The sequence below is a fragment of the Marmota monax genome, unplaced genomic scaffold, assembly GCF_021218885.2.
Source record: "Marmota monax isolate L192 unplaced genomic scaffold, Marmota_monax_Labrador192_F-V1.1 WCK01_AAM20220418_F8-fsc00250, whole genome shotgun sequence".
NCBI lineage: Eukaryota > Metazoa > Chordata > Mammalia > Rodentia > Sciuridae > Marmota > Marmota monax.
The window spans coordinates 1,491,712-1,513,486 of NW_026693876.1; the positions used below are offsets into that span (position 1 = coordinate 1,491,712).

The 21,775-nt window shown below is 34.7% G+C and overlaps 1 protein-coding gene across 11 annotated transcripts in view; it reads right to left on the reverse strand.

Moving 5' to 3' along the window:
* The window catches only part of Swt1 (SWT1 RNA endoribonuclease homolog), a 91,429-nt gene that overhangs the window by 18,634 nt on the left and 51,020 nt on the right, over nucleotides 1-21,775 (reverse strand). For 9 of the 11 annotated variants that reach the window (XM_046462673.2, XM_046462670.2, XM_046462672.2 and 6 more), the window contains 2 exons: nucleotides 20,378-20,565; nucleotides 18,367-18,498 (listed from right to left, as the gene is read on the reverse strand). In XM_046462673.2, the coding sequence (XP_046318629.1) occupies nucleotides 18,367-18,498; nucleotides 20,378-20,565 (320 nt within the window). Of the gene's footprint in view, nucleotides 1-12,543; nucleotides 12,666-18,366; nucleotides 18,499-20,377; nucleotides 20,566-21,775 lie in introns of those variants that run through there. The other 2 variants (XM_058585115.1, XM_046462674.2) reach the window with 2 other exon arrangements.

Below are 21,775 nucleotides of genomic sequence, written 5' to 3' on the forward strand. Positions count from 1 at the left end.
ACTCCTCACACTTCAGACAGAGCCCTAATATCCAGAGTATACAAAGAACTCAAAAAATTAGACAATAAGAGAACAAACAACCCAATCAACAAATGGGCCAAGGACCTGAACAGACACTTCTCAGAGGAGGACATACAATCAATCAACAAGTACATGAAAAAATGCTCACCATCTCTAGCAGTCAGAGAAATGCAAATCAAAACCACCCTAAGATACCATCTCACTCCAGTTAGATTGGCAGCCATTATGAAGTCAAACAACAACAAGTGCTGGCGAGGATGTGGGGAAAAGGGTACACTTGTACATTGCTGGTGGGACTGCAAATTGGTGCAGCCAATTTGGAAAGCAGTATGGAGATTTCTTGGAAAGCTGGGAATGGAGCCACCATTTGACCCAGCTATTCCCCTTCTAGGTCTATTCCCTAAAGACCTAAAAAGAGCATGCTACAGGGACACTGCTACATCGATGTTCATAGCAGCACAATTCACAATAGCAAGACTGTGGAACCAACCTAGATGCCCTTCAATAGATGAATGGATAAAAAAAATGTGGCATTTATACACAATGGAGTATTACTCTGCATTAAAAAATGACAAAATCATAGAATTTACAGGGAAATGGATGGCATTAGAGCAGATTATGCTAAGTGAAGCTAGCCAATCCCTAAAAAACAAATGCCAAATGTCTTCTTTGATATAAGGAGAGTAACTAAGAGCAGAGTAGGGTCGAAGAGCATGAGAAGAAGATTAACATTAAACAGGGATGAGAGGTGGGAGGGAAAGGGAGAGAGAAGGGAAATTGCATGGAAATGGAAGGAGACCCTCAGAGTTATACAAAAGTACATACAAGAGGAAGTGAGGGGAAAGGGAAAAATAATACAAGGGGGACAAATGAATGTCAGTAGAGGGGGCAGAGAGAGAAGAGGGGAGGGGAGGGGAGGGGGGATAGCAGAGGATAGGAAAGGCAGCAGAACACAACAGACACTAGTATGGCAATATGTAAATCAATGGATGTGTAACTGATGTGATTCTGCAATCTGTATACGGGGTAAAAATGGGAGCTCATAACCCACTTGAATCAAAGTGTGAAATATGATATATCAAGAACTATGTAATGTTTTGAACAGCCAACAATAAAAAAAATTTTAAAAAAATAAATAAATAAAAGGGAGAACGAAAGAATCATCCTGTGGGGGAAATGATATACATTTCTGAAAATGGTGATTTTTATTTATGAATAATCCACACTTATCTTTTCAAAATAAATTCAGAATAATAAGTATGTTAAATTGACACTTTTTACACAAATACATATTACAGTGAGTGCTATGGAACATAAAAGAAAACTACAAGACATGTTTCCCATCTTCAAGTTCTTTATAATCTTAAATTTTCTCTACAATAAGTTAGTGGGAATTCCAGACGTCTGACTTAGGGTTTGATTTGCAGCTCATAGATGATTTATAAATTGAGATTGACCTGAATGCACTTAGGTTCCCTTTATAACAGCATCAATAATAACATAAAGATTTACTGAACACTCCAAGTTTGATCTTCACAGGTATCATCACCAACCCTGGATTTAACTATGTGACCTGGATCAAGTTACCTACTTTTCTGCACCCCGGCTCCCCAACTGTGAAATGGGGATACAGTATAGAATTTACTTCAGAAGGCTACTGTGAAAACTCAATAAGGTATCTAGAGTGTTTAATACCTGCACAGCATACATGTTCAATAAATACTAGCAGTTTTGTTAGCTAGTTTTCAAATGTGGAAACCAAGGGTCAGAGTTCTTGCCAAGATTACACAGTGAGTGGTTTGTCTCTGGAGCTCCCACTTTTCCCACTAACAAAGAGCTAACGGCCACCATCTGCTTGCCTTCAAGCAATTTTACAAAATCAAACATGAAGCCCCTTGGAGATAGTTAAAATATTAATTTTATATGTAAGCAAAACCCCCTCTTTAATTTTCCTCTTATCAATGCTTCTGGCAATTCTATGGGTTCAAACAATAATCTATGTAGTCAACGTATCTTTCTCAAATCCATGAGGCAAATTGGAAACAGAACTAACACTCATTAGAAGTATTGACTCTCATGTCACTTGGGCATTCAAGAGTGTTGTATTTACCATGAGCAATTAGCATCAAGTAAGCAATGTTTAAATCTGCATTTAAAAGTTTTCATTTCCATATCACAATAAATATCAATGTTATCTTTAAAAAAAAAATCCTTGGGCTGGAGATTATATCTCAGTTGGCAGAGTGCTTGTCTTGCATGCACAAGATCCTGGGTTCAATTCCCAGTACCACACCTCCCCCCGCCCCAAAAAAAAAAAAACAAACTTTTTTAAAGGTTATGCCACTTAAAGTTTCATGTTAAATTTATAAGCATAACCTGATAAAATTTAAAACTAATGTATTGAGATACACTAAAATTTTAATTAGAATTTTAAAAATTCAAATAAACCTTTTTTGCCAATTTAGAAAAAATAAAACAGCAGACTCAGGAGTAGAAAAAGAAGTCTAGAATATTCAAGTTTAATATTTAATTCTAGAAATTCAAAGGCAGAGAGCACATGTTCTTGGGTATTTATAAATTATGACTTACATCCCACAAAGCTGAATAAATTGTAGTCCCTTCTGGCAAGACAAAGTTTTACATTACTATAATATTTAAAATAGTTTTTGAGAGTGAAAAAAATTAAAGATAACTTTAAAATGTAATTGCATGAAGTGAAATGTTTGTTTATAGCATTATATTAGAAATTGAATTTTTATATTTTCTATAGTAAGAACTGAGTCAAGGGACAAATGCTATCTTCTTTAATCTCTGCAATTTAATAAAGCAATTGTTACAAACTTCATTTTACATAGAAAACAAACACAAAAAGGTTAATCCACCTATCTAGGAGACAGAGCTGGTAAATGGATGGAACTAGGATTCAACTTCAGATGATTCTGACCCTCTAAACTGTTTTTATTTTCATATAGTGACATACCTGGACAATACTTATGAAATGGATTTTGCTAGTGATGAATTTGAGTTATACTGGGGAAACTGGATAAAAAGTTGTACTGGAAAACTGGATGAAAATTTATCAAATCAACAATGAAGAAATACTCACTGAGGGGAAATACATGTAGAGTACCTTTTTCCTTTTTGGTTATTACAAGTACAATTAAAATCCCAAGTTTTCTGTAGTGAATTTGTTGAAATCAGGTATGCAAATGATGGGAGAGATCCATCATCTTAAAATTTTGGATAAAAAAGCTACAAATGAAAATGATAAAAATAAAAAGTGATGTGAATGTGGATGTGGCTCAGTGGTAGAGTCTATCTCTGGGTTCAATCCCCAGTACCCCACCCCCAAAAAAGGGGACTATATTGATAAATAATGCAGCTATGTTAAATAATTAAAGCACTACATATCTATACTCTTTACTAACTCTGTCCTTTAAAATAGGCCTTTCCTCTCCTATATATTCTCTCTCTCTCTTTTTTTTTGGTCCTGGGGATTGAACCCAGGATACTTTACCCTTACCACTACATCCCTAGTCTTTTTTTTTTTTTTTCTATTTTGAGACTGGGTCTCACTGCATTCCTGAGGGTCTTGCTAAATTGCTGAGACTGACCTCAGACTTGTGATCCTCCTGCCTCAGCTTCCCTAGTCACTGGGATTATAGGTGTGTACTCTGCTGCCAGCAGCACCTCTATATTAAATGTTAATATAAACATTTAATCATAATAACACTGAAGTTATGATTATAGTCTCTTTGAAGTCAGTCTGCCAGAGTTCAAATCAGAGTTCTGCTGCTTTCCAGCTGAGTGATATCAGGTGAAGTTGCTTTACTTCTTTCTTTTGTGCCTTCATTTCTCAATTTTGAAACAGGGACAATAATAGTAATACTCATCTCACAGGGTTGTTAAGAGGATTAAACAAAGTTAATATATATAACATATTTGGAACAATTTATGGATCAATAAAATGCTAGCCATTGCTATTCTTTTATCTTAAAAACACCCTAAATTTTCACTGTAGCTTGTTCACTAAGAACCGAGCTGCTTATTCTCTTTGGAAGGCATCTCTAGCAGTGAACTTTTATATATGAATGGCAGCAATCTTTCCCTTACTGTTACAAAATACATGAAATGAACAATTTACAGAGAGGAAAGGTTTATTTTTGTCACAGTTTGAGCTCTGTGGCAAGGGAACACATCATGGTGCAGAGTACATGCCAGAGCAAACCTGCTAACATGGCCAAAACATGTAAGAAAGAAAGAGGAAGGGGCTGAGATCTTACTATCCTTTTCAAGGTCATGCACCCAATGTCCAGAAGACCTCCCACCAGGCTTCACACCTTCCCAGTAGCATGACACTGTTAAAAATTATTTGGTTTTGGAACCCGATCCTTCTTGACATTTGTGATGGCAGTCTCCTGAACTTTTCCTTCCATTCACCTTTATTCTCCTTTCACAGGCTGGTCATATTAAACTGGGCTAATCTACCTACATCGAATAGCCATTAGCAAATAAAAGAGAGACACACCAGCATTCTAGCACTGTTCTGAGAGAAACTTCTCAGCTCTTCTCATTCTGTAGCTACCTTATGCTATGCTCCCCAACTTCTTTCTAGGGTCTTCTAGATTTCTTCCTTGTGTTTTTACCTCAAATTTCTTGTCCTTGGGATTAATGATTATTTTCCGTTTCTTTAGCATTCTTCTGGTCTCACCTAAGAAAGCATGGACACCTATCCTCTGAAGCAAATAACCATTGTTTTCCTTTCTTTCTCTTGCTCTTTAAACAGGATATCTCACTAAATTGCCTAGGCTGACCTCGAATTTGTGATACTCTTGCCTCAATTTCCCCAAGTAGCTGGGATTACAACATGCACCACTGCTAAATACAACTAAATTTGAAGTCATTTTTAAGTTAGAAAGATTAGTGTATTTAAAGATGGGTTCTCTACAATTAGACCAGAGTTTCAATAATCATTTTGCCAAAACCAACTTGGGCAATGACATTTCTCTGATCTTTCATATATGAAAAACTGATTATAACAGTTACTTTTGAGGGAGTAATCCTATAAATCATAAAGATGTAGGTAAAGAGCTTGGTAAGTGTCTAACATATACTAAGCACTTAATAATAAATGCTACCTAATATTAAATTATTACTATTACTTAGTAGTATGAAATTTAAAGCAAAATGCTGGGGATACCAAGGATATATGATATTGATTTTGCCCTCATGGAATTAATAATTTAAGAGCAGAGATCAAATGTTCGCAAGTACCAGGCACAGTGGCACATGCCTATAATCCCAGCAGCTTGGGTGGCTGAGGAAAGAGGATTGCGAGTTCAAAGCCAGGTACAGTGACTTACTGAGTCTCTAAGCATCTCGGTGAGACTCTCTCTCTAAATAAAATACAAAAAAGAGCTTGGGATGTGGCTCAATGGTTAAGTGTCCCTAAGTTCAATCCCTGGTACCAAAAAAAAAAAAGTTTGTGAGGAAACTTAAAGATCTGATATAAATTGTACTGGAACTGTAGAATTACTACCACTTGGACTAAAAAAGAAATGGAGAGAGAGAGAATACAGAATGAAAAGAGGTCTTCAGACTCCCCGCCTTTTTTGGTAGGAAGCAGGTTGAGAAGGCTCCTCTATTCCAACTTAGTTTTCTTATGTAAGTAAGAGCCCCAATCAAGTTAGTAACAGGTACAAGGCTGGATTTTCGAACTGCTAGTGATCCTGTGCACCTCCTGTCCCCCGCTTTGTAAATATGAATGCTTACAGTAGCTATCCTATGCTTGTGCTTGAAGTCTACACTGGGGAGTGGGTGGCACTGACTAGTTCATGGAAGTTCAGATCTCAAGGAGCATGCCTAAGCAACACACCTAAGGAGCCTCACCTCAACTATACTTGGACCTGATTTGAATTATGAGATCCTGGACTTAAAGCTAATGCCATAATGGAATAAGACTTGGAGGTTTAAGGAAGAGGGGGATGATTATCTTTTCCAAGTGGGAGATGTAAACTGTTATGAGCAAATGGCAACAGAATACATCTTCCAGGATGTCATACAACAAGATCTCTCATCCCCCATGTTCTTACAGTTTAACGCTGACATTCCTCCTCCTACCCACAGGCAGATCCCAAATCTAGGCAGATCTCTGACTACAGGGGAAATGAAGCTATATGATTTCTAAGAAAACGTCTTAAAGGGCAAAACAATTCCTGATATTTTGGGATTCTCTTTTTAAATCAGCATTTTGCCTATGAGGAAGTACATGATGCATGGAAGCCACATGTTGGTGTTCTACATGATAGCCAACTGCAGCTAGCCTTAAAAATATCTCCAGGCACTACCGGACTGCAAAACTCAGGAGCACTCAACTAAGAACTGCTAAGATGAGGATACTAAACCCCAGAAACACTGAAGAAAATAAAAAAGAGTTGAATGCTATTGTTCTAAGCCAGTAAGTTTTGGGATGATCTGTTACATAGCAATAGATAACCAGAACTTAAGGATAGAAGCAAGGGAAATTGACCATCAGCTAGATAAAACATGAAGCATGCAACTTTGTAGCTAATCTTTTGATTAATTCAGCACAAAGAACTGCTGAACTGCTTTTATCTATTTAGTTTTTTGTTTGACTTTTGCTTAGTCATATATTCATTAGCTTTTTTTTTTTAAAAGAGAGAGGAGAGAGAGAGAGAGAGAGAATTTATTTATTTTTTTTTAGTTTTAGTTTTTCGGCGGACACAACACCTTTGTTTGTATGTGGTGCTGAGGATCGAACCCGGGCCGCACGCATGCCAGGTGAGCGCGCTACCGCTTGAGCCACATCCCCAGCCCTATTCATTAGCTTTTTAGTGAAGGTTCCTTCTAAAAAAGTTCTACTGTGCCTAGTTATGTAAGAAGGGACAAGTGAGATCAGTACCTTCACTGGTGGCAGACAACTATGACAGTGACAGAAACCAGTCACCCTTGAACCTACAAAAGACACAACTGAAAAGGAATACAGAAATTAATATGGAATAGGTATATAAACAAAGTTCCTTGCCCAAAGAAGTGTCTAACTTGAACTTATAATTAAATTTCTGAATACGGAATTCTATTTAAAGTAACTTTCAACATAAAGTTGAAAATGCATATTAAAAATATGCAGACCCAGTTAAAATAAAATCATATCTCTAATACTTCTCTAAAAAATGATGTATTTATGAAAATTTTAACTCCTTTATAATGTTACTGAGAATAAGTTAGAGTTTTCTTTCTTTTGTTTTGTTTGAGGACATGGTTACTTACACATTTGGCCTTAAGCTTAAATATGTTAAAAAAAAAAAAAAAAGAGGGAATAATGACAACAGCCCAATCCTTAATAGAATACAAATAAGCCCCTCTGCTTTTACATGTGAAATATTTTATAGGGTCATAGCTACTTCTCTTAATTGCTTATGATTATATCCAAGCAATCTGAAGGAACTTTTGACTTTTTAAAAGTAACTACAGTACCCATAGAATATGCTCCTATGGTGCAGATGGAATACTAACCAGGTACATACTGAAAATTTCAAAATACAGTACTTCTCTTAAATTGATGCAAAAGAGCCTGAAATAACTACCGACAGGCAAAGAAAGAGGAGGTCTAAAACAAAGTACCAATACCAACTCATATTATACTAGCAAATAAACAACTAGTCAATTTTTTAGGGGAAAACAAAACTTCTGGAAGCAAGTTATATAAAATTTAGTTTTATGACTGAAATATTCTGTTGTTAGTTTGTAGTAGAACCTGTTTAAATCCAAATGAAAGCGGATTTAGAATTTTCATATATTTCTAAAACAGCAGAAGCAGATTAATTGAAGCAGGGTGGAGGTCTAGGCCCAATATAGTCAGCATTCTTTACTCTTTCCTCCACACCATCTTGAACACCCACACCTCAACTGAAAGTTTCCACATGCCAAGTTCTAATATAGGAAGATTTCCCTTATAATTGGGTAGCCTCATCTTCATAATGAATAAATATAAATCTCACCAAGACACGTCTCAACGTAAAAAATGAAACTTTCAATGCAAAATATGAACAGGTAGAAGAAATAAGTGTAGAGGAAGCCTACTGAGATTATCAGCCCACTTGTGCAGTTACACACCCCACTATCAACCTCTAATATTCCAATTCTATCTTCCTACAGTTCAGTCTTCCTCCTATCAGCATCCCTTCTCAACTCCTGCCTTTACTTTGGTCAATATGTCAGACAGCCTCAGGTCACATATGAAGAAGAATCCAGAGGATAGAGTGGTAGTTCATCATTGAGGATGGGTGAAGAGCTGTGGCATAATTTATTGGCTTTCAATGTACTTCAAGGAACTACAGTTTATGTTATGTCTGGTTGATTGGCTTTTAGATTAGATTATTCATCCAATTAATCTTCATGCAACAGGTACTAATTTCAAAGATTCCATAAGGTTTTTACACATGTTGAACATTTATACCATTTAATTACAATATTTAGTTCATTTATATTTAAATTAATTATTGATATTATTGGAAACAAAAAAGGAAAATCTTCATTTCAAATTCACTGAGTCTTCAACTTAACCACCACATAGGCAAGTTTTGTGTACAAATGTTGGTATTTAGGGTTGGGGTTGTGGCTCAGTGGTAGAGCACTTGCCTGGCATATGTGTGTGAACCCTGAGTTCAAATCTCAGCACCACATATAAATAAATAAAGGTCCATCGATAACTAAAACTACAAAAAAATTTTTTTTAAATGTTGGCATTGTTTGAAATTGCAGATAATTGTAAAATTGTTCATTAAAAAATTATTTGAAATTCAGTACCTAAATGATGATATATTCAAATTTTACAATATTTTGTAGCCAATAAAGATTATGTATTGAAAAAAAAAAGATTCCAGCAAGGAACCTAAAGACAGTGATAATAATAATGCAACCACATACAATCAACAAGAAATGTCAAAGCTGACACCCCTGTTTTATGTTTGTGCTTTTATCAGACACATCAGAAGGTAAAGAAACATATCTTAGAAGATTTTCCAAAAATTATCCCCCCAAATATGAACATAATTAAAATACAGAAATTAAAGGATGTGATATTAATCATTGTAAATTTCCTTTGGATAATTTCTCCAATTATAATGGCATTTTACATCTTAGGGATGAGCATTAACTAAGAGCTAGTTATCTATGAATCCCCTAGGAAGTTTGTGTTTCACTTTCTCTAGCATGCAGGCACGATGATAAATAAAGCAAATGCCTCTGGAGAAAGCTGTTTAATATACTCCTTATACAACCTTGCATCCCAATAGTGTACAGAAGTGCTTACATTTTAACTGATATTATCAAAAAGGTTTAAATAAAATCTGTATAAATCACTGCTGTTAATAAAAATATAATTTTCATTATTTATTTTTATTTATTTGTCTTAGCTCAACTATTAAGTGGAGGAAAATATAGCTATATGATGTCAAAAGTCAGAAATTGCATAAATTAAAAACAATAATAACCTAGTTTAAAGAGTACTTAGAAAATTTAAACTTATAGTTCCAGTTATATTCTTGTTAAGGGTAGGTATATAATAATTCTAAAAGGGTTATTTTGCCAAATGTTAGATAATTTCAGGGACTTCTGATATACAACACTTATTTCTACATAGAGTCTCTTCTACAGGGAATACACAGTCCTGAGCTGGACTTCAACCTTTTCATATTATTAGAAACACCCCTTGAGGGCTGATTGCATCATTTCTTGGTATGTACAGCTGGCTAGCCCATGAGTGCGCTAAGTTCTTTAGCGGCACAAGAGAATATTTCTCGAAATAGATGAAGCTAATCCTAGAGTACAGGGCACACTCTAACTTTAAACCTTCTAACTATTCTGTAAGAAGAAATGGCATTGATCATCTGGCTTTCTACCATATACTTACTGTACTCTGGCTATCTAATTTAGAACTGCTATGATCACCCTTATTCAGAACCTCTATCTGATCTTCCACCTATCCCCATTCAATCATTGTACTAGTGTTTAAACACCACTGATTTATTTAGTCATTTATTCCATCTGCATCATTAACAAATGTGATATTTAGTGGTTTTAGCATGTCCTAAAATAAAACTCAATGGCATAGACTTTCAATATCAATAAATAATAAATCATTAGGTATGATTAACCAGCTACAAAACAAAAGGCAAATTTAAATAAAAGAATATTGATTGTAAATAAAAAACAACTCCATAAACAAATAAGAGATTTGTCACCTTCAAGAAGTAATTTTCACATTATATTATATTACTTAATTCTGGTGTGATTTTCAAAGAGTACATAAATGGAGACATTTAATTTTGTCATCCAAAACTGTATTTTACTAAGTGAACACTAACACCTAAATACTCTAGAGGTGGCGGGAATAACTGGCAATATTTCACTGATATTTAGGAAGGTCTTTATTTCTTTTTCTTAAGTTACAAATGCCAAGAAACATAGATAAGAGCTTCAGATATGTAAAATATCTAGTTATTCTAATAAATGTTGTTAAATTTGTGTTTATCAAACTGTAATAGATACACTTTCACTAATAAAGTATCTGTCCATATATTATATTACCATATTAAGTATATGTAATCTCTTAAAAAAGAACCATTTGGGCTGAGGCTGTGGCTCAGCAGTAGCACACTTGCCTGACATGCATGAGGCACTAGGTTTGAGTCTCAGCACAGCATATAAATAAATAAAAAATAAAAAGAGAGAGAATCGTTTGTCTAAATCTCTTCCAGTAAATCCCATATTTCCTCCTAGTAACTATTAGATACTTGATACAGAGAGATTAGGAATAAGTAATCTTGAATAATGTGACACCAAGAGCTATTTGGCAAATCACTAAAGGTTCCATCATCCTCTAGATATCAATGCCTTTTTCATTTCCTCAATCTCTTTATTCCTCTTTCTTCTTCCTGACTTTCTTACTCTTTACCCATTCTTGTATTAACTCTCTGCAGTACCTCTCTTTTAAAACCTCTACACTAATTATCTAATGTTATAATGTAGTACCATCAGCACCTTTCAGTCCTAAAAGAATTAGCCCTACATCACAGAGACTGCAGAACATTCATTCCATAAATATATACTGTCTACTATGTGTTATTACTTGTGCAAGGTTCTAGAAATAGAAAAATAGTTTCTGTTCCAGAGGCACTCAAAAACTTAGGTGATTATGAAATAAATTATAAAAATAAAATTATATACAAAATGGTGGCATGGAAAGTGAAGCAATGGTCTTTTCATTTATAAACAATAGGTCTTATTTTCTCTTACAAAGCAACTGATATACTTGATGATGGAAAGGGCAAGGGGTATGTATGTGGAAAGTCTGATGAAGAAGTTCAGCAATAGCTGAGGAATTGTGGGAACCCCAGCTAAAGTGTGGAGAAGTGGGGTCTAGTTATTAAGGGGGTAGAAAGGCCAAGGCTTAAAGAAAATATGTCCTACCTGAAATGCAAAAACTCCTACACTGATAAAAGAATTTTTATCAGTGGCTGAATCCCCTACATACTGCAGTTAAGTTCAGATACTGAAGAGTCACTTCTAAACTTCAATAGTCAAAGTTTTAAGGTCTTTATTGTCTATCCATTATCATGTCATTAATAAAATCTTTGTTTGAAGAACTAGCCTAAACTAAAGAAGTAATGCTATCTTTGTCAAATGAAGGCTGACCTTTTCTAAAACCTCAAAACATATGGTTAAAAGTCAAAGAGTCTAATTTAATAAAATATTCTTTCAAATGCAAACTCCAACATCTTTGAAGCAGCCAAATCATTAGTTGTACTGAAAAGATGTGGTGATTATAGGGCTCCTTTTACCAGCAATCAGGTACCATGGCCTGTTCTTAAGTTAAAATTGGGCAACACGTGCAAGGTTCTGGGTTTAATCATAAGCAACCCACATACGCATGCACATGTGCGCACGTACACACACACACAGACACACACAAAGGGGAGGTGAGCAAAAGAGTAATAGAAAATGTATTATAGAGACTTAAAAAGAAAATAGAAAGTACATGTAAACTATAATACATATACACGAACCAAAAAAACTTCATGACTACAATTGTTTCAGGAAAACAGCTCTATAAAATATTTCAAACCAGGGCTGGGATTGTGGCTCAGCGGTAGAGCGCTCGCCTAGCACAGGCAGGACCTGGGTTCGATCCTCAGCAACACATAAAAATAAAGGCATTGTGTTGTGTCCATCTACACCTAAAAAATAAATATTTTTTTGAAAAAAATATTTCAAACCAAAGCCACAGGAATGTGACAGCAGTTATTACAAAGTTGAAGATAAAAATCAATCCTTTTCCTTTCTTAAAACTAAGCAGAGGTTTCGTTTTCCAGAACTATGATCAGGCCCATGCAACACATGATCATGTATATAACAGTCAATTCTCCAAATGTACCAGTCAGTACTCCACTTACTGCTACATTTAAATACAATCAAATAAAATGAAAAGAAAAAAGTTACCTAAACTTGAGATGCCTTCATATAAAATTATCCCCTCAAAATGTATCAAATTGAATTTTTAAAAAGTGCCAAGTTATAAACATTGATGTGGCTGTGTTCCTGTAGTATGCTGTTTTTAAGTCCTATGGGTATAGACAGAGGAGAGGGATAGCTGAGTCAAATGGTGGTTCCATTCCCAATTTTCCAAGAAATCTCCATACTGCTTTCCATATTGGCTGCAACAATTTGCAGTCCTACCAGCAGTGTATGACTGTACCTTTTTCTCCACATCCTTGCCAACACTTATTGTTGTTAGTATTCATAACAGCCGCCATTCTGACTGGAGTGAGATGAAATCACAATTCACAATAGCTAAACCGTGGAACCAACCTGATGTCCTTCAATTGATGAATGGATTAAAAAAATGTGGCGTATATGCACAATGGAATATTACTCAGCAATAAAAGAATAAAATCATGACATTTGCAGGTAAATGGATGGAATTAGAGAAGACTGGGGTAGGGAGAGGGAGCATAGGAGGAATAGATGAACTCTAGATAGGGCAGAGAGGTAGGAGGGGAAGGGAGCGGGCATAGGGTTAGAAATGATGGTGAAATGTGATTGATGGACATTATTATCCAAAGTACATGTATGAAGACACAAATTGGTGTGAATATATTCTGTATACAACCAGATATATGAAAATTTGTGCTCTATATGTGTAATAAGAATCATAATGCATTCCGCTGTCATATATAAATTTAAAATTTTTTTTTAAAAAGTGCCATATTATTTTTAAGTAATAGTAATTCCCTCTCCCTCTTCACTAGCCTGCATGATACAAAATGTGAAACTAAGAAAAGATTATTTCAAACACTTCATCTAAAGCTACCTGAGTTAGAAATCTAAGAGTTCCTGACATTGGTTTAATTTTTAAAGCTGCATTTTTGTCAAACAAACTTAGGCATATTGTATATTTATTTATTTTTTATTCAAACTGCTGATTTTTTAAATAATTTCAACCTTATAAAGGTAAAACAAACACATTACAGAAACCTAGGCAGGTTGCAATTTCCCACCCTTACACTTCCTTCTTCCCTTAGCCTCTAAACTAGGAAGCTCATCATTTACTTCATGGACAAAAAATATACCTAAAATACTTACGTTGTTGCTTTGAGCAATAGCTTTCAAGGCAAAGCTGCACATATTTATAATGCCCCTCAGAGATGGATTAAAAGACCTCTTCTGTTAATTTTATGAAGCTGTCTAGTTTAATCACAAAACACATGCAGGCATTAAATGTTTTGGATAAAGGCACAAATAACAGACCTTCCTTATTTTTAGAATCTGTGATTCAATTCTCCAATTTTTTGTTTCATTCTAAATGAAACTTTATATAATAAGCAAAAGGCTTCTATGGTTTTAAGAGTTACTTGATCAATCCAGACATAAGTTTACTAAAATATAAATTGGTAGTAGACAGCACAAATCTAAAAAAATAAATCTTAAAACACTTTCATTTACGTAGAGGAAAAAAAAAAACAAACCTGTCTACATTGCCCCCAATATTCTTTGGTGTTTAGATTAGAAAACCATTAACAAAAGTACGCACATTAATCCTCTGTAAAAGGAAAAGAAGAAATGGAAGTAATTTCTAAATCAACTGTAATTAAACTAATTAAGTTTCCTCTCCTACCCAAAAAATTTTAGGAAGCATAGGAATCAACAATATCCCCACCCTTTTTTAAGCTTTATAAAATTAGACGTTCTGTTCCCAACTGTATAAGTAACTCTATAGACAACTCTGATCCACCAGTATTTTCAATCTTTTTTTTTTTTTTGGTGGTGTTGGTTATTGAACCCAGGGCCTTGTGCATGTGAGGCAAGCACTCTACCAACTGAGCTGTATCCCCAGCTTTTCAATCTTACCACAATCATGTTTATAATTTAATTTAAACTGAAATATAATTTAAACATTTCAAATTAAACATACAAGCTCTAAGAGGAAAAAATAAAACTAATAGCTATAAATATAATTTAAAAGTATTTTCACATACATCACCTCATACATTCCCCTACAGAAGGCATCAGGATTCTCATATAAAAAGGGAAGAACTACATGCCCAAAATCAGATACAAAGGGATAAATCTGAACTGGAACCCTGCCAGGATATGGATATGAGGTGTTCACTAAATCTCAAGAATGAGACAACGCAAGGATGATGAGCGTTATAACCCAAACAGTGAATTAATCCCCTGATAGGGATTAACTGGGTGGTAACTGAAGGTAGGTAGGTTGTGTTTGGAAATGGTAGGTCACTGGGGGTGTGCCTCTTGAGTTTATATTTTGTCCCTGGTGAGCAGAGCTTTCTCTTGTTTCCTGGTTGCCATGTCCTGAGCTGCTTTCCTCCTCCACACCCTTTCGCCATGATGTTCTGACTCATCTTGGGCCCAAAACAATGGGTTGACTGAGACCTCTGAAACTGTAGTGCCAAACAAACTTTTCCTCCTCTGAAAGTGTTCTAGTCAGGTCTTTTGGTCACAGTGCCCCCCACCAAAAAAAAAAAAAAAAACTGACTAAAACAAATCCTAAGCTCTCAGTTTACCAAATATATTTTCACTCACTTTTTTAACTGAAAGACCTGCTTAACAATTTGCTTTCTCACTAAGTCCCAATATAATACTACATACGATCTACTATTTTTAAGATCAAAGGAAATACAACTGACATATATTCACTGAGCATGTATCCCAAAATCAAACAAAACTATGCCATTTTAATAAGCACAAAAATGCTAATGAATTTTCAGTTATTACAAAGTTAAATGTACTTTTCAATCTCAAATTTTAAATACATCCATATTTAGCCAAAATAAATTTTTTGAACTGTGTTTATTTTGATTTAATGATTCTGTTTCCTGAAAGATTTTAAGCACTACCTACACACTTGGTAAATAATTATTAACTTCTATTATTTTTTTATTTACATGCCTACTGTCTGAAGAGTTAAAAAAAATAACTAATTTTAGTACTTTCCTTTTGAATCAGTAAGATGAGCAAACTTTCTCATTCACAACACTCCCTGCTGGTAACTCTGGAGAAAACAGGTTATGACGCAACAGCTTCTATAAATGTGGTCCTTCACCACCTGCATACAAATCTCATGCCCCCCTGCTCACCCCAGGGAAGCCTTGTTAAAAATACAACTTCCCTGGGCTGGGGTTGTGGCTCAGTGGTAGAGTTCTTGCTTAGCATGCGTGAAACACTGGGTTTAATAATCCTCAGCACCACATTAAAATATACTGTGTCCATCTACAACTAAAAAAATATTTAAAAAAATACAACTTCCCTGATGTACAAAATATTTGCAGGTATTTTTATTTCAATAAGTCTAGGGTAAAACCTAGAACTTTGCATTTTTGACAGGTTCCTGTACAAACAATATGAGAATTACTTGTTTGGTTATTAATTCCAACAATGTAATTTCAAAGCACAATAATCCTAAAATGCTCTAGGAAGATGTTATTATGCCTATTTTATAGATGAAACCTGAGGCTCAAAACAGCTTTAATGCCAGTTCACATGTTAAAAAATAGCCAAACCACCAATGTTACTTATCCCTGGGATAACATCATTGTATCAGCCTTATAATTCATGTAATTCTTTCTTTTTGATAACAGTTTATGTAAGTACATGCTATACCTTCTCAACCCTGTCTCCACAGCATCACTTGGAGAGTTGGTAGAAATGCCTATGCCTAGGGGCTGGGGTTGTAGCTCAGTAGTAGAGCCCTTGCCCATCATGTGTGAGTTCAATTCTTAGCACCACACAAAAATAAATAAATAAAATAAAAGTACTGTGTCCACCTACAACTAAAAAATTGGGGTGGGGGGAAGAAATGCATATGCCTAGTCCACTCTTGAGTTTCAGATTTAATACATGTAAAGGAGGGCCCAACCACTATTATAAAAAACAAAACAAAAAAAAAACCTCCCAGCTAATCATAATCTGCCACAAGTCGGAAAACCACCTAGACTAGTAATGCTTTAGTGTGTACAGAATCACCTGGAGGACACAGAAGCTAGTTCCCATGCCTAGAGTTTTTGATTCAGTACATCTGGGAGAGCTTGAGAATCGGTTCTTTTAATGAAAGTATAGGAGAGACCACACTTTGAGAAACAGTGGATAACATATTGGATAGTGGTTCTCAACCTTGCTAATACATTAGAATCCCCTGAAGAAATTTTCAAAATCTTGTTAACCAGCACATCTCAGATCAATTACATCAGAATCTCCAGGACGAGGGACCCAAGGATCAATGTGTTTTAAAAATTCTAAAATTGAAACGGGGGAAGGTAGAGAGCTTGCCTAGTATGTGCAAGGTCCTGGGTTCAATCCCCAGTACTGCAATTAACCAAGCAATAAAATTGAAAGGATCTACCCACATAACTTTGAAAGCTATTAACATGCATGTATAGTGATTTTCAAAGAGGGTAGTATAGTATGCAATATTTCTAAAGCTTTTTGGACCAGAAACACTTCTGTCCTGGCATAATTTAGCACTCTCAATGTATGAGAATTACTAGCCTAGAGGATAAAGAGGAACTGCTCTAAGACGGGGCTGTGGCTCAGTGGTAGAGTGTTTGCCTAGCATTCATGAGGCACTGGGTTCAACCCTCCACATCACATAAAAATAAATAAATAAAGGTATTGTGTCCATCTACAACTAAAAAATAAAAAAATTTTAAAAAAAGTAGAACTGCTCTCCTTGGTCTGTGAGACATTCTCCTCAAACTCTGATTCAGTTTCATCTTTTGCCAAACCTTGTCTCTCCGCTACAGCGTATATCCCTATTGAAATACTAACAGCTCTTGACTGTTGTCAACAGCAGTACCCCTTTGTCCATGGTTTCACTTTCCACAGTTTGTTATTCAAGGTCAACTGTGGTCCAAAAACACAGTATGAGGGCTGGATCTGTAATTCAGTGGTAAAGTGCTTGCCTAGCATGTGTGAGATACTGGGTTTGATCCTCAGCAGTATATAAAACTAAATAAATTTTAAAAAAGGTATTGTGTCCAACTACAACTAAAAAACTTTTAAAAATTAAAAAAAATATGAAAACACACAATAATACATAATGTATTTTCAGAGTGAAAGAGAGACTACACATAACCCTTTATATCAATATATTCTGACAATTATTTTATTACTAGTTAGCATCGTTAATATTTTGGTGTGCCTAATTTGTAAATTAAACATCCTGATAAGTATGTATATATAGGAAAAAATGTGGTAAAATAGAGTTTGGTACTGTTTCTAGTTTCAGCCATCAGAAAACTAGTTGCTTCTCACACTATTTCAGTTTGTCATACTGAGAAAATGTATTGGAAGAATTAACCACATTAAAAAATACTAACATATTTGTTTTAAAAGTGCAATGAAGCTGCCAAAAAGTTGACATTTTTCTACTTAGATTAGCACTCCTTTAAATCAAATTAATAGAATATCTGTGGAACAAAAAAAGTGCAATGACAATTACCTTAATATATTGATTGTCCACTAGGTATCTGGTACTATTCTAGGAAATAGTTATATAATAAAGAATATAAAATTCATCATGAAGCTAACAATCTTACACATGTTTTCCTAGGAAGGAAAAAGGTGCAAACATTCTGAGGTCCAAACTAGAAACAGGGATTTGCTGTAGTGGAGGAAGAAGTTGAATCTAAAAGCCATCAGTTTATAAAATATGCTAGAAGAAGAATACAAGCAACTCAAGAAGTCTGATAACCCAGAAAAGAGAAACATAATACATAAATGAAACATAAAATTAATATAGTTTACCTCTGTATTCCTTCAAGAATATCCTTCACTGCTGCCATTAACTTTTGAAGATATATAAATGCTTCCTCAAAAGATGCTATTTTTGAAGTAGTCAGAGTTGAATTTGAGCCCAATCTTTGAAACACATCTGTACTAAAATTTTTTAAAAAAAAGATACTTAATTCATATTCATTTAAGTAATTCAAGAATTTCCACTTGCAGTGTTTAAAATAAAGTAATAATATAAATTTCTCATAATTCAGATTATTTGTTAGAAATAAAATATGGTGACATGTGAAAATCTGGGCTGACATTTATGCAAGGGATCTAGGTCAGACACTATACAGAGCTAATCTAAAGTAACACTGTAAAAACTATGTGAATAATGTTTCATTCTAAGAGACCACAAAATATGAGAAGCAGGAATATTATCAACCTCCATTAAGTCACTAAGAACATAAGGATGAAGAAAATAGATATCAGATTACATATCTGTTGAAACTGGCAGTCTGTCCTAGTTAACTTCACTTCTAGAAATTTATCATAGTTATTCACAATTAGCCAACAATTAGTAATACCCTAAATGTCCAACATTATCATTATAAAAAGTGTTAAGCAAATAGTGAATCAACCACTTGATGAAATACCAAACTGCTAAGATGTTGCTCTGCTCATGCCATGTATAAAATAGAAAAATTAAAATACAGAAAACTTACTTAAATAATATAACAACTGTTTTGAAAAAAAATTAAAACAAACAGGGAATACTGGATTACAATGGTGTTCTCCCAAAATTCATATTTACCTAGAACCTCAGAATGTGACTTTATTTGAAATAAGGTCTTTACAGATATAATTAGTTAATTTAAAGTGAAGGCTAGATTAGAGTAGGCTGGCCCTAACCCTCTGTAAAAACAAAGACAGAGATTGGAGTGAAACATCTACAAGGCAAGCACTCCTGCCAAACACTAGAAGACTGGAGAAATGAATAGAATAGATTCTCCCTCAGAACTTCCAGAATTAACTCAGCCAGATACTTGGATTTTCAATGTTGGCATCCAGAACTGTGAGCAAATAAATTTCTGTTATACTAAGCCACTCACTTAATGGTAATTTGCTATGGAAGCCCGAAAGAAATTAAAGTGCCTAAAACCAAAACAGAGTATACATAATAAATTAACAAGGTTAACTATGGTAGCCTTTAGGTAGTAGCATTAAAGGAAATTTTCTCCCTACTTTACAGTGCTTTCCAAAGTATAACTATGGTAAAATACACACAACATAAAATTCACTATTTTATTTTACTTTTAAATTTACTTGTTTAGCCAATCTAGGTGAGTCTTCACTAGTTTTGACATTCATACAACACACACACACACACACACACAAAGCTATGCTTCTCATCAAGGTTTTAGGTCTGAATCACCTAGTGTTTTTTTTTTTTTTTTAATAAATTATTCCTCTATTTTTAAAAAAACTTTATTTTATTTATTTATTTTTTATGTGGTGCTGAGGATCGAACCCAGAGCCTTACACGTGCAGGGCGAGCGCTTTACTGCTGAGCCGTAACCCAAGTCCCATAGTGTTTTTCTTTTAATGCACGCTCAGTTTCACTTCAGTCCTACTGAATCAAAATTTCAAAGGATACAGCTTCAGCATACACACACACACCCACACACACATTTTAAAGTCTTTAGGTAATTCTGATATACATATCCCACTGAAGTTCACTATCTGTTTTTTTTAAGATTTTTTTTCTTTTTTTATACCTTTATTATATTCATTTATTTGTATGTGGTGCTGAGGATCAAACCCAGGGTCTCGCACGTACAAGGGGAGCGCTCTACCGCTAAGCCACAACCCCAGCCCCGAAGTTCACTATTTGTCACAAATCTATTTGACAAAAGGCAATCTAGTACATTAAACTCAAAACCCAAATTCTAACTATTCAATGAACAATAATAATAATTGAAAAATCTAGAAAAAGCTAGTTTACAACTCTAGAATTTAAAAATTCTTGGAAATTTAGTACCTGTTTTGATATATTGTAATCCAAAGATTCTCTAGGATAGACCATATTTCTTGATGCCTATTGGGTTGGGGAAGAGGAGAACTGGAGAAAACAGTGATTTCTTGGTTATGAGACTTCATCGAAGAACTATCTTCCTGTTTTTTACTCACTGCATTTTCTGAAGAATTTGGCGACCGTTTTGTTTTGACCTGGGGAAATAAGAATTTCATAAAATGTAGCTAGTCCTTCACTAGTAAAGGAAAAAAAAACAAAACAAAACGAAACAAAACAGAATGACAATTGTGCTTACAAACGTACTAGCTTTCTGGAAAATGCTGGCTATTCTTTTTCTTTTATTATGTACAGAATGTTCCCAGAAATTTATCAAAGTTAGAAAGCAAATTTTCCTTTTCCTTTTAAAGGATATTACCATTGTATTTATCATGGTGATCTTTCTTAGCTAACATTCTAATGTCAGTTTAAGAATGCTGTTTCAATACTTTTACACATGCTATTGAACTAGATAAAGGACACAAAAATAAATAGGTGGAATCAAGCTCCAAGCACCTTACAATCATGGAATAGGTGTTGGAGGGGGAGAACTAGAAAAAGCTGCAAAAGACTGTAAAACAAAAATTAAGATGTCATCTACCTCTGAGGAATGGTGAACCACCACTAAATGTTTCTAAAATTGGCAGTGATATATTCAGAGCTGTATTGTAATACATACTGAACAAAGAAGATGTAGACAAGAATACTGATTAGGCCAGGTATGGTGATGAACGCCTGTATCCCAATGGCTTGGAAGACTGAGGCAAGAGGATCCCAAATTCAAAGCCAACCTTAGTAACTTAGCGAGGCCCTGAGCAACTCAGCAAGACACTGTCTCTAAATAAAATATAAAAAAGGGATGGGGGATGTGGCTAGGAATCCCTGGATTCAATCCCCAGTACAAAAAAAAAAAGAATATTAGTTAGGACACCACTGAATGATTCAAGAGAAAAGTTCTGGTAATTTCAATTATGTATAGGCAGTAGAATGGAAAAACTATATATGTGCAAGAAATATTTTAAAAGATTAGGCCAAAAGCTAGATTCAGGGAGTGAGGGAGACCCTAAGATTTTTTTTTTTTAACCTACATGTTTAAAAGAATAATAGTATCAATAATAGAAATTTAGGATGGCCATACATTTAGAAAAGTGTGCGTGCATGCACATATGCACTTTAAGTAGCTGGAACTTTCTTTTTTTTTAATATTTATTTTTTTAGTTGGATACAATATCATCTTTATCTTATTTATTTATTCATTTATTTTATGTGGTGCTGAGGATTGAACCCAGGGCCTCGAACATGCTAGGCGAGTGCTCTACCGCTGAGCCACAACCTCAGCCCGGAACCTTCTTGAATACTTCTCTGGAA